This window comes from Crocodylus porosus, unplaced genomic scaffold (assembly GCF_001723895.1).
Source record: "Crocodylus porosus isolate Cpor-Errol unplaced genomic scaffold, CroPor_comp1, whole genome shotgun sequence".
NCBI classification, from domain to species: domain Eukaryota; kingdom Metazoa; phylum Chordata; order Crocodylia; family Crocodylidae; genus Crocodylus; species Crocodylus porosus.
Genome location: NW_017728928.1, coordinates 2,522,480 through 2,534,613, shown reverse-complemented (window position 1 = coordinate 2,534,613; position 12,134 = coordinate 2,522,480). Strand labels below are relative to the sequence as shown.

The following is a 12,134-nucleotide window of genomic DNA, read 5'->3' as shown; positions in this document are numbered from 1 at the left end:
AGTGTAACAATAGCCAAAGAAGCATATATGAGAGTTCCCGACATGGGAGAATAATATAGCCCGTATATATGTTTCATTAAATATATTGCATATTCCTATACAACTGACCAGCGTTAATTAAAAATGTCTGATGTAGGAGATTGCAATGTAGTTAGCTCTTCCACTGAAAAGGAACATCACCCAGATCAGCTGAATGGAGGATATATTTTGAATGTGCTGTCACGTGTATTGTATTACTTTGATCCTACACGTACATGGCATGTAGAAAACAGGTTTTTCCTTGTGTGCTAATCTATGCACCTACTCTTACTGGAAGAGCCAATGGCCTTGATAACTGATTACATTGTAATCATATTTATTCACTTTGATAAACAGAAGGCAAAGATCCCAATATATCTTGTGGTAAAGCACCTGAAATTATTTTTTTCATGGGAAAGGGGGGGTAACAAATCTGAGAAAACCTAGTGCTCCTAGAAGCTGCACCCATCAAGTGAACTTTCTGAGATGTTGATAACTAAAAATGTCCATTTGTTTGAAAAACAAATACTTGGGAGCCTACCAGAAGAAGTTGTCAGCATGCTATGGGGAGAGCAGCAGGAAATAGCTGTGGCAATGAACCTGTTCCCCATATTCCTTAAAAACAGAAGGAAAAGAAATAAAAGAAGGGAGGTAGAAACCGCAAGCATTGGATGTAGGCGGGGGCAGGTAGGCTATCTTGTCAGCCCAACCTGGTTGCAGGGGCATTCACTTGCTTTCAGAAAATAATAATAAAATTTGGAATCTTTTAGTTTGTGCAAAATTTGTGTCTAATGAATGGGCATCCTGAAACTCCTGAAAGGAAATGTCTGAATAGTTTGGCTTTCTGGCAGGACAGATTCACATGGACATTTACCAAGAAAGCCTCCCTGACAGGGCAAAGAGCCCTGCTGCAATCTTCCTCTGTGAGGTGGGTGAGCTGATAGAGGTACGAAAGTTGGCAAAAGGACGCCAAAGGCCAAAGGAAGTCTCTCGGGATACTCTGACGTATTTTGGGGGTGAGCAGGGGTGCATGGAAACAAGACTTAAAAAATAATACCAGGCAGGGCAGAGACAGTCTAAAAACCCAGAGGTTGAGCTCCCTTTGTAGTTATTTGTGGTGCTTGAGCAGGCTGAGTAAGGTTTCATTTGTGGTTTTTATTCTCTCCCTCATCCTTAAAAAATGTGGTGAATTCAATGAGCTTTTCAACCAGTAGCCAGATCCAGCACTTGCATATTTATCTGATCTCCCCCCCTCCCTCGCTTCCTTCCCCTCGGACACACAGTCCCTTCCTCCAACAGGCCCACTTTCTTCTTGGTATTAGCGAGTAGCTTTGTGGCCTAAAGAATTATTGAAAAATTGAATTATCTTGGTCAACTTAAGCCTCAAGGCTCAGTTGAAGGTGTGCAAGACAATTCAGGTGTAATCCAAGTGGTCTTCAAAGGGATGAAACATCACTGCTAAGTGTTCAGTAGACTCTCCTTCACTTTCTTGATGGCAAGCACCCTGGCATTTGCAAGCTGCAATTTGAATTCACCGAGGGTGTCCGTAGTAAGCAAATTAATGGCACTGGCTGTGATTAAGTATAATACAAACACATTCAGGCTGTCAGGTGCCTCTCAATCTGGACTTGAAGCATACATGACCATGTTGTTCCAACTTTAAGTCATCATCTTGGCTTTTCTGATGCACTTCAGTCCAAATTTGTGGCCCCCATACTATCCTAGCATGGGATAATACACCTCATACCCAAAGCATACTACTCGTGCCGTCCTCCTTGTGTTTCACCTCCCTTGCTGCCACCCTACAAGGCACCTTTATGCTAATCTGCACCAACTCCTGCTATTCCATCCCTCCAGAGCTGTCTTTATGCAGCTCAATCCTAAAGTGCAAGATACCCATGTGGTTTCAGCAATATGTGACCAGCCTTGAATCTCTGTCTCAATGAAAGCCCTCTAGAAATTTCAAGATTAGAAGGAGGGGAAGAGCAGCTTCTGATAGCAGAATTAATCATATTTCCTTTCCATAGCTCTAAGAAGCAATACAAAGTAGATCTTTATTGCTTGAAAGGGAATTTTTAAGCCTTGGTCTGAGCACTTGGTTTTAACATGAGGGAATGCCTTCAGTTTGGAAGACAGCTTTGTTGAACCTAGAAAAAAGGGGTGGGACTTCTGAATTCTTATATAAGCTGCTTTATTTAGGTGGCTTTAGATAAGCTACATATGGTCTCTGGGCTATATTCAGGCCTAACTCTCATTACTTTGTACTTCTCTGGTTCTGCAGATATTGAAGTAGCACTGGAGGTGTTGGTGGGCTGAAACCCTGCAAGGGGGCTTGAGTGCTTGGCAGATGAAAAGGAGGACATACTTTTTGTCCATCACTTCAGCCCCTTGAGAAGAAATCCTACTCTCCTGATTCAGGTTCCTTGGCTAAATAAACCAGACCTAGTACAACTACCTATACGTGTGCTAATTGCCCAGATAATCACGGCTGTACCAAGGTGTGCTCTTCGGCACTCTGTAGATTTTAGGTACAAAGGGGAAGGTATAAATACCAGCTGGATCCTTACTTTTTGAACCTTTTACAGGATCATACCAGCTAGGTGAGCCATTTCTTTCAGCACGCTGCTGGCATCTTTGCCATACTGCTTGGAGAGCTCTTTGGCCTGGCTCACGGTTTGGATATTCTCTCTCAGGTTAGCGTCTAGCCGTACCTGGTCCAGGTACTCTGGGTTTGTGGCTTTCATTCTCTCTGCCAGCTGACTCTGGCTCTGAAGCACTGAACAGATCATTTCCTGGAGTTTTGTTTCTGTAGCAATGACATGCTTTGTGGCACGATTCAGTTCCCACACCTGCCGTTGGGCCTGCTCCAAGTCTGCAGGCACTTCTTTCTCCTTTACAATGAGTGAAAAGCTATAGCCGTCCATGTGCACCTGCAAACTGCAGGCACCTGAAAGACAAAACAAATTATATTCAACCATTTAGCTCATTCTGATTTGAGTCCAAAAGAGATGTCTCAATGCTTTTGCCCCTCAAGTACTAAACACTCAGAGCAACAAATCTGCTCCAAGACACAAAATTAAGCTCTTTCCAACTTCCTTATCAGCAATGTGTGTGTGTGTGCATGTGCACAATAAAAGCATTTGCCAGTAATATAAGCTAAAATCCTCCATGCCACTTCCTTAAACATACAAAGCCAAATTCATCCTTGGCACGGGTGTGTTGACATTTCCTCCATTGCAGCCAATGGAGTTAGACAGGGTAAATTTGACCCATAATCCTCTGTCATTTACTCCCATTTATTCACTGCAAACTGTCAATCCTTGAGTGAGCCTATAAAAGTATATTGCAAATCCATTCTAATCTTTCATGAGACTCTTCATTGTTCTTCTTACTGGTTTCACAAACATATGGATTTTCCTTCCGTGTGGGTTTGTTGGCCCCTTTGGTTTAGGTTTCCTTTCTGCAGTAGCTTAGCAGGTCAACATTACACAGGAAGGATCGGCTTTGCTGTCGTGTGAACCCGCACAAGAAAGCCAAATCCAGACACTGGATGAGAACCTGAGAGAGGTTTGCGTGGTCAGTACAAACTGGCTGGAAAAAAAAATGAAGTTCACCCCAACAGAAGTAGCAGCTGTAAGAAGGTGACCCAGGAGTCTTAGGCCATCCCTGTACCATTTTCCTGCCAATTCCAGGTGCGGATAATAAACCTGTCTGCTTATTCCTGTGGTGTACACCAGAGATTAACAAAAAACAGTTCCCTTGGCTGCTGTCGGGGCCAACACCAGTTTGTTAGGCCCTTCTTTTTCCTTTGCAATGACTGCTCCTGATCCAGCTACCTGGATTAATTGTTAGCCCTCGGCGCACCCCAAGATACAACCATAGGGTTTTGACTGCGTTGCACACTAAGGGAGAAATCCAGGACGTGGCACCACAAGTATCAGTGAATTTATCAAATGCTTTGGTTAAGTGACAAGGTTCTTTGGGTGAATCTGATATCTTTTATTAGACCAACTTAAACAGATGGGGGAAAAAAATTAAGTGAGGTATCCAGGTTGTAGCCATAGTGGTCTAGAGGCGAAAGGAATCAAAACTCATGATAGAGGCAATGTCTTTTATTAGGCCAACTAATTTTTTGCTAAAAAATGTCTTTAGCATTTTTTTTTAATTGCAAAAAATTAGTTGGTCTAATAAAAGATGCCACCTCTACCACAAGATCTGATTCTTTTTGGTTCAGTAAGGTGATATTCAAAACAGGGGTCATTCTGCTTTCTAATGCTGGCGCTAGCATGTGGGAGGCTGGAGTTGAACCTCACTCCTAGTTTTTCTGAGGACAGAAGAAAGGCACTATGAGGAGAGCAAATACCACACCACCTATTCATGTGGTTCCCCACGTTACAGAGCAGCAACTCCCCACTACCCAGCTAAAACCTTTTAAAAGGCTGACGGGGGAGGGTTAAAATGGGTGCAGAGTTTTTATTTTATCCCTACTTTCTTTCTAGGCCCCTGAATGGACTGAAACAGATTCTTGGGGGGGCAGAAAAGGCTACTACTCTTACTGTGCTCTAACACTCAGTTGCTGTGGGCTTTATTACTACATCTACTGCTGCACGCCTATCAAATGCAGGCTCTTCGTTGCTGAGTTTTCTGCTAGCCAAGAGTTCGTACACTGTTCTCTACAGAGCCCAGCTGATGAGTGTCTGAATTGGTTTGAAGATGCTGCTGCTACTTTATGTGATGCATTTGGTCCTCACTGGGTGCATCTACATGAGATGCTAACTGTACAGTAGCCTAATAACACTGTGCAGTAGCATGTTGGACAAAACCTGTGCTAATACACTACTGCTCAGTAGTACTAGGCTACAGTGCAGTTAGTTTCTGGAAGACCCCGTGCACTGGCGCTACTGTGCAGTAGCACCAGTTACTATGCATTGATTTAGTACTTGGTTCTCCAAGTACTAAAGTGAATGCACCATAACTACGGCATATTGATTACTGTGTAGATGCCCCCATTGTTTTAGTAATGGCTTTAGGTAGCTTTAGTCTGCAGTTGCTTACCATGTTCCCGCTTTATATTGTCTATACAGTCTGTCAGGCTGCTAGTGGGAGCACAGCCAGAAGCCTCTTTCAGCCTTCGGATAGCTTCCTCCATGGCACAGTGATCCCTGTATTGCTTGTTGAAAGTTTCGGCGATATCTGAAAACAGCGTGTCAATCTCAAGTGCATTTACCGCTTTCATGGCAAGGGTTCCCTCCTTACTGAAGACACCTGGGAAGATTAGAAACCCACAGGGATCTGAGGGCTAGCCAAGGAATTAAATCAAGCAGGACCTGGATAAAAAAGCTTGCAAGCAATGTACATAAGAGCCTAGGTTATGCGCCAGGATCAACTACAGACTCATCGTTACGTTTAGACTTTCTCTTGGTAGAGCGGCATCTACCTACCTGCTTACGTATTCATCTGGCCTGTGCTGCTATAGGAACACCAAATCATTTTTAACACACAGTATCCCTTATCTAGTGCTTTGATCCCCTTTTCAGAGGCACAAAATGGTTAAGGGTAAGACTTTCAAAAGCATTTAAATGATCTAGGAATCAAAAACCCATTCTCAAAAGTGACTTAAGGGCCATGAATCTTTCAATGACTCTTAAGCTCCTCGGTGCCTATGTCTGCTTGTAAAAATAGGTGCTTTTAAAAGTTTGGCCTCAAGTAGCCTTGTCCAAGGTCACACAGGAAGCAGAAAACACCGATGCTAGGTCTCTTAAGCATTAGGCTTGCTATTTTTTTAAGTATTTTTGTTGTTTCTCCAAGAAGAAATTCCTTTTAGTTAAAACTCAAGGTTTTCCATGGAAAAAAAAATGGAGGGTAAAAAAGTTTTGAAATCATTTCAACATGCCACATTGATATTTTCCACATGAAAAAAATAATGGCTTCCTGCTTTGAAATGGCTTTTGTTTTGAAATTAAAGCTACCTATTGAATCACCCGCACCTGAAGATGCCCTCCAGGGGAGCAGGCCCTTCCACAGTTGTTAGGAACATGGAGCCATACTTTGGATCAGACCCCATCTAACGTTGTACAGTGTTTCTTAAGGTGGCCAGAAGCATTACATGGAAGAATCCTGCAGTAGGTAGGTCTGGGGTATCTTGCTTCCCACAGATCACAAGAAAGAGGGCAAGACAAAGGGACATGCCCTCTATTGCTGTAAATCAGCATGGCTATACTGTAGCTCGAAACTGTTGATTCAAACCAAGACAAGGATCAATCCAGTCATTTCAAGACCTGAGAGTAACATCCTTCTCTAGCAGCTAAATGTTGCTTTTTTGCAACTGATTGTTTAAGGAAACTAATAAGCTGACACTTTCAAATCCACCTGGAGTATTTGTATGCCCAATTCCCAATAATTTTAATTAGACCTTGACATCCAAATCCCTTTGAACATTGCAATATAGGTGCACCAATGAAAGCAGTGTAGCCCTAATAATTAAAAACTGAGTTATCCAACTGGGACTCAAACTAATGGTTCCATGACAACATCCTTAGACCATAGTTTGTTTTACAAACCTGCAGAAAATCTAATTGCATCTCCTGAGCAATGGAACACATGATCTATTTGCTAGTAATATTTCCAACAAATGTCAGAGAGGCTTTTTTTTAAAAGAAGGAAAACTTTGGTCAGACTTTATTCTCCAAAACTAGGTTCCAGTATGCTTCCCTGGTGCCAAATTAATACTGAGAGTGTTTGGAAAAAAAGTATATAAGTTCAGTAGAAAGAAAAAGAATTCCCTTTTCTTGAACAAGAAGAAAGATCAAGAGCTACTGTAATCTATTTGGAGCTAGAGGGAAGGTCAGGTCCTGCTCCCAGGATGTGCCAGACAATATCCAATTTTGCCCTCTGTCGAATTCAAGATGTGTCTTTGTTTAAGGCTCATTGGAAAATATAAATTAATTGGTTCCTGTTTAGACTTTTTTGCGAAATACTATTGAGAAGAGATGAGAGGAACAAGCCGAGTAGAATTCTTTGCCAAGCAATGAATAGGTTTGCCGAATATAGAGGGTTAAATTGTTTCCAGGTAAAATACTAGTCCTGTTCTTGAGTGGAAATTGGGGTTTAGGGGAAAAATACACAGAAAGCTTTTTTTTTCCTGAAGAAAATTTAGGTTTTTCTTTTAAGTAAAAAAAACCCCAAATGCTTAAAAAACATAAATGTTTTCTTTTTTTTTTTTTTTTTGATTGAAAACCAAAATAGTTTAGCCAAACCCCAAAATATTTCAGTGCAGCTAAGCCACCATTCTCCCTCCTGGGAGTTATATGCCAGGCATCCCGTGTTCATTTTCACTGAGATGGGCTCTGGAACAAGATTTCATTGTATTGTGTGCACTGTGATTCGGGCAGATCCTACTAGATATCGAAAGAATTTGAACCAATTCACCATTTAGCTACGTTTCATAAACTAGTAAAAGCAACCAGTACCCGAGTTTCCAAATCTTTTAAATATCCCATTTATGGGTATTGCTACAAACTGAATATAGATGTTCACACCAGTTCCTCCACAGTAGTCTCCCTTTGGCAGTCATATTCTACTTCCTTTAAATTCCCTTTCAGTTTCAACCAAACTTGATATTCTTCACTTCCTGTCCTAAGCCTCCTTCGTTTTACCCTAAAGGTGGTTGTACTCCAATAGCGCTGTAATTATTCCTATACATGCCTGGCAGCTAGTAAAAGAAATTAGATTTCTTCTGGATAAAAGTACCATGAAATCATTACCATTTAACATACCTTGTTTTAACCACATGCTTGCAAACTCAGTTGTGGGTGGGGGAGTCTACTTTATTTCTTTTTTTTCCTTTGTTTTGTGTCTTCTGATTGCACAAAATGCAAGGGTGTGTGTGTGTGTGTGTGTGTGTGTGTGTGTGTGTGTGTGTATACCAGTTCAGTATTGCAACATTTTTTGGGCTAGGACCAGAACTCAGTAATTATCACTTCAACCACCATCCAGAAAGGGAAAAAATAAACCCTCCAAGGAAAATAGTTCAATCTTACCAGTGTTTTGAGAGGGTTGCCTTGTGTACTGCGCAGTAAGAGGTTCCCTCTGTGGAAGAGAGACAAAGTTATGTCTCAAGTAAGGGCTTCAAACTGAGAAGAAGTTAGCTTTGCTTCTGCTTTATTATCATTGACGGTTGCCCTAGGGCCACCTGTATCTCCGTTCAGGGAAGACCCTCAGTGCATTATATATTACTTACAAAATCAGCTTTAAAGGTGAGGGGTATCAATGCCTCCACACAAGTTTCAGTGATGAGCAATGAACCTGATTGTGATACCCTTACCAGCACGGAGCAGTATCTTATGACACCCTACCCTTAGTGGTATTGCTTGTGGAATGATGGACCACAAGCAAAATCTCATCTGAAGAAAGGAAAGTTTAAGAAGCCTAATAACCCCCAGAAGAAAAATTAGAAAGTTTTAATTTTACCCAAATACAGTTTTCCTCCATTTTTTTCCTCTGCACTGAGCTGCTATAACCCATGATTGCTAGGACAGTTTACATGAGTTGAAAATTTGCCCCCACATCTACTTGTGAGCCATTCTTTAGGATGCTATTCCAAATTTTGGCTGTTTTATAGAAAATTAAGTCTGTGTTTTGAGAACCAACCAGAGAAGAAGCCACCAGTTGCTTATAAGCGAACTAAATGATCTTATCTAGCTTTTGATAGAAAAGATTTTTTTCGGCTTGTTTTTAGCCTCCATTACGTTCTCTGGTACTGCCACCAGAGGTTGGTTATTAGCGGTCCATCATCACTATGTTACACACTCATAACTCAGTGTACCAAAAGCTGCCTCCTGCTTGCAGCCAAATCTTGGGACAAGCTGCAGGGAAACAGGTCAATGAGCTTACATACTTTTTAAAAAGCTTTTAAACACTAAGTGCGAGGGAAGTTAGGTTCAGTCACATTCTGCCTATGCCTCCATCTTTTCGTTTATAAAATGAAGACGTTCATTCCTCCCTATTCCACCACGAATATTGTAAAGCTTAATGAATAATGTTGGCTGTCTTTTGGAGAATGACAGATTAGAACTTGGTAGAGAAGCAAATGTTGTTTCCTGTTTTATCCAGTAAATTTAAAATCATTGAAAATTTCTTTTCATCATAATTTTGAAATTCAAAAAATTTCAACTGGCAGTATAAAATCATAATGCCTCAGCAGGATACACGCTGATGATGCATTAATGACAATGCTCACTTACATGTGCAAAATCTCTGAATTGTTACCCATTTTGGTCTTATGAGTTTGTCATGTTTAAATATAAAGAAAATTATGAAGTTATTAACAAGGCCAGGGACAGAAATTCCACATAAACCTGTATAAGTGATCAGAAATGAAATCTGTACTACAACAGAAGTTCAGTGCACATAAACTGCTTTCAAAATGGGTAAAACCGGTTTCAGATAAACCTGGATGGATGTAGTATCATACTGAACAGACTTAGGTTAAATCAGTTTATTGAACTTCTGCCCCAGATCCCCTCCAGATTCAAGTTAACTCACAGCCTCCCAGTATCCCAGGATGCTTTGCACCTCCCCCACAAACCCCACCTTGTAGGGTAGGCGCACTAGCCTTGGCCAAAGCTCTCTGCTCCAGCCCAGCAGGGAGCCGTGCTCTAGCGCCCCTCGGCTTCTGGCCTGGGCATTTCCAGAATCAAAAGTGAACGTGTGTTCACTTGCTTATTGGTTGAATCTACACAGCTTAGACTAACTTGCAAAGATTGAATTGATTCAGCCTTGGGCTTTTTGACTGACTGTACTTAGCCCACAGGTACCAATTTGGGCTTCTAATCCAGTGGAAAAAGAATGCAGAGGGTTGCTGTTTAAATATGTAAATGAAGAGGGGGAGTTAATTGTTAAAGATGGAGCTCTTTCATCTCATTATTTTAATTATTTAATCATTACTTTGTGTCGAGGTAATGCATAGGAACCAATGCATGAACCAGAGCTGCAGTGTGTAGATGCTGTACAAACACATAATGCAAAGCTACTGTCCCCAGTGAACATATAAGTCCATAAGCTCCGCGTCAGGTGTCAAGAAAATAAATTAAAATATTTTCCAAAATAATATACCATGCAAAAACCTCTTTTGGCAAAGGTGTACAGTTCTAGTAACACGCTCTGTTCCCTAACTGCCTCTAGTTCACATTTCAGGCCAGACTGGCACATTGCAATCTGCCCTAAGTGAGTGCCAGCACAGAGTTAAGCAATGCCTTGGGAGCCAAGCAGACACTTGGCTCACGCTTTGCCCAGTGCATAGCCTCAGCTGTTGTGGATAGACAGCCAAGGATCCTCCCTCTCCCCTCTTTGTGCCTACCTGCCTGCTCCATGCCCAACCTGTTAAGAGGAGGAAGTAGTAACCCCATAATACCTGTTTCTCCAACACTCGTTGCACCTGTAATGACAGTACACAGGCAAATAGCCTTTGCATTCCCTGTCTGCACACAAATCGTGTCCAGGTTCTTTATACACAATACATATTTTTCCTATATAACTACACTGAACTCTCTCTCTCTCTCATTCTTTCACTCCAGTGAAATCTGTTCATCGGCAAGATCTTATCCTCATGGGATAACCTCCTTCCAGCTCTAAAATGCAGGGCAACGATGATCACAGATAACATTTTGCTGTGTGATTTACTTCTTCGCTATTATTCTTCCCACCTATCTTATTGCAATCCCTGATGCCCCAAGCATTCGGTACCGCAGACTTAGCTGCGTTCTTACCTCTCCTGAAGTACCTGGGAGCCAGTGACAACAGCAGAAGAAGGACATGCTTATCTACAAAAGGCTGAAATGTGCAAGTTGCCACTGGGCTCTTTAACGAGCTTGCAGGCACTATTAATTGCCCCTGAAAACAAATGCACCAGCAATAAAGTTGGATGCGCTGGCACAAAGCATTTCAGAAAGAAGCGACTCTGCTGACTCGAGATTCTCTGTCAAGGCTTCATGTTTTGTCCTGCATTTCTGTCTCCAGCAGAGTAATGGCCCCTGCCAACACAGGCTCACTCCCTCTGCAAACAAACTCTGCATTGTCAAACAATTACCCTGCGCTTGAAGAAGTTACTTCCTCCCAGAACTTGCTTTCAGGATGTTCCACTTTCTCTCTCTCCGTGGGGGAGTGAGAGAAAATGGCATACTCCGAGAAAGAAAAGGGCATACGCTGGGCAACTTGACTGCTAAGGGGGATGCCCTCAGCTTTAAGCACATTGAGTAGTGCCAACCCCCCCAGATTGTTGCACTATTCATAGCATTGCATAACATGCAAGTAAAGGTGGCAGATGGTGGCCTTAATGCTTGAGATGGAAGGGGATTTCTGAGTGCCATCAAGTGGCATAGATATGACGTGGAGCTGTGAGAAGTTTTGATTTTTGCCCTGCAGGGGACAGTGCTGCTCCTACCCAACAGCCAATTTTTAATACTCCCCTTAGATGAAACTCCTCCCTGGGCATCTGTGACTCGCACACATTTCACTCCTGACTGATGTAACAGCTCTGCAGCATGTCTTCATGGTAAAATGTGTCAGCATGCAGGACACAGCAGCCCCTCGGGACAGCAGGGAGCAAACCCAGATTCCTTGGGGAAAAAAGGAAAAGAAAAGATAACAAATCAACCAAGCCCACCCCCAAAATAAACAGAGACACCTAAATAGTGGCTTTCCCTAGGTGTTAGAGGATATATGAATTACAGAGGGCAATTCAGACTCCAGCCAGCGAAGGCCAGCAGTACAGCTCCACAGCAGCTGGCTGATTACATGCCTCTAAAAGTAAAATATGAACATTAAATAGCAACATTTAGTGAAGCAAATGTAAATTGACACTCCAAACTGCTTATTATTAACCAAAATGCTCTGGGCAGAAGCTTGTTTCTCATCCCCCCCACCCCAACCCATTAGGATATCTTTTATCCCCTCCCTACCAATCTTTCAAGCATGAATCCCAAGTACTAGTTGTATTTGCGTTTCAGTCTCAAATCTCCTGCTACTTTTCTTACTCATGTAAAATAGTTCAATTAATTTATGGCAGCCTCCCCACAGTTGTTTTATTCATCACAGATTTAGTGCAACTCCGAAGCAGG

At 42.0% G+C, this 12,134-nt stretch overlaps 1 protein-coding gene across 1 annotated transcript; it reads right to left on the bottom strand.

Annotated features, from left to right (window-relative positions):
- Window positions 1-1,308: 1,308 nt before the first annotated feature.
- LOC109315235 lies at window positions 1,309-11,055 on the bottom strand. Its single transcript, XM_019542831.1, has 4 exons — window positions 10,785-11,055; window positions 8,058-8,106; window positions 5,074-5,283; window positions 1,309-2,965 (listed from the first exon to the last, which is right to left on the bottom strand). The coding sequence occupies exons 1-4, from the start codon at window positions 10,830-10,832 to the stop codon at window positions 2,598-2,600; spliced, it is 675 nt and encodes a 224-aa protein (XP_019398376.1). The 5' UTR covers window positions 10,833-11,055; the 3' UTR covers window positions 1,309-2,597.
- Window positions 11,056-12,134: the final 1,079 nt, after the last annotated feature.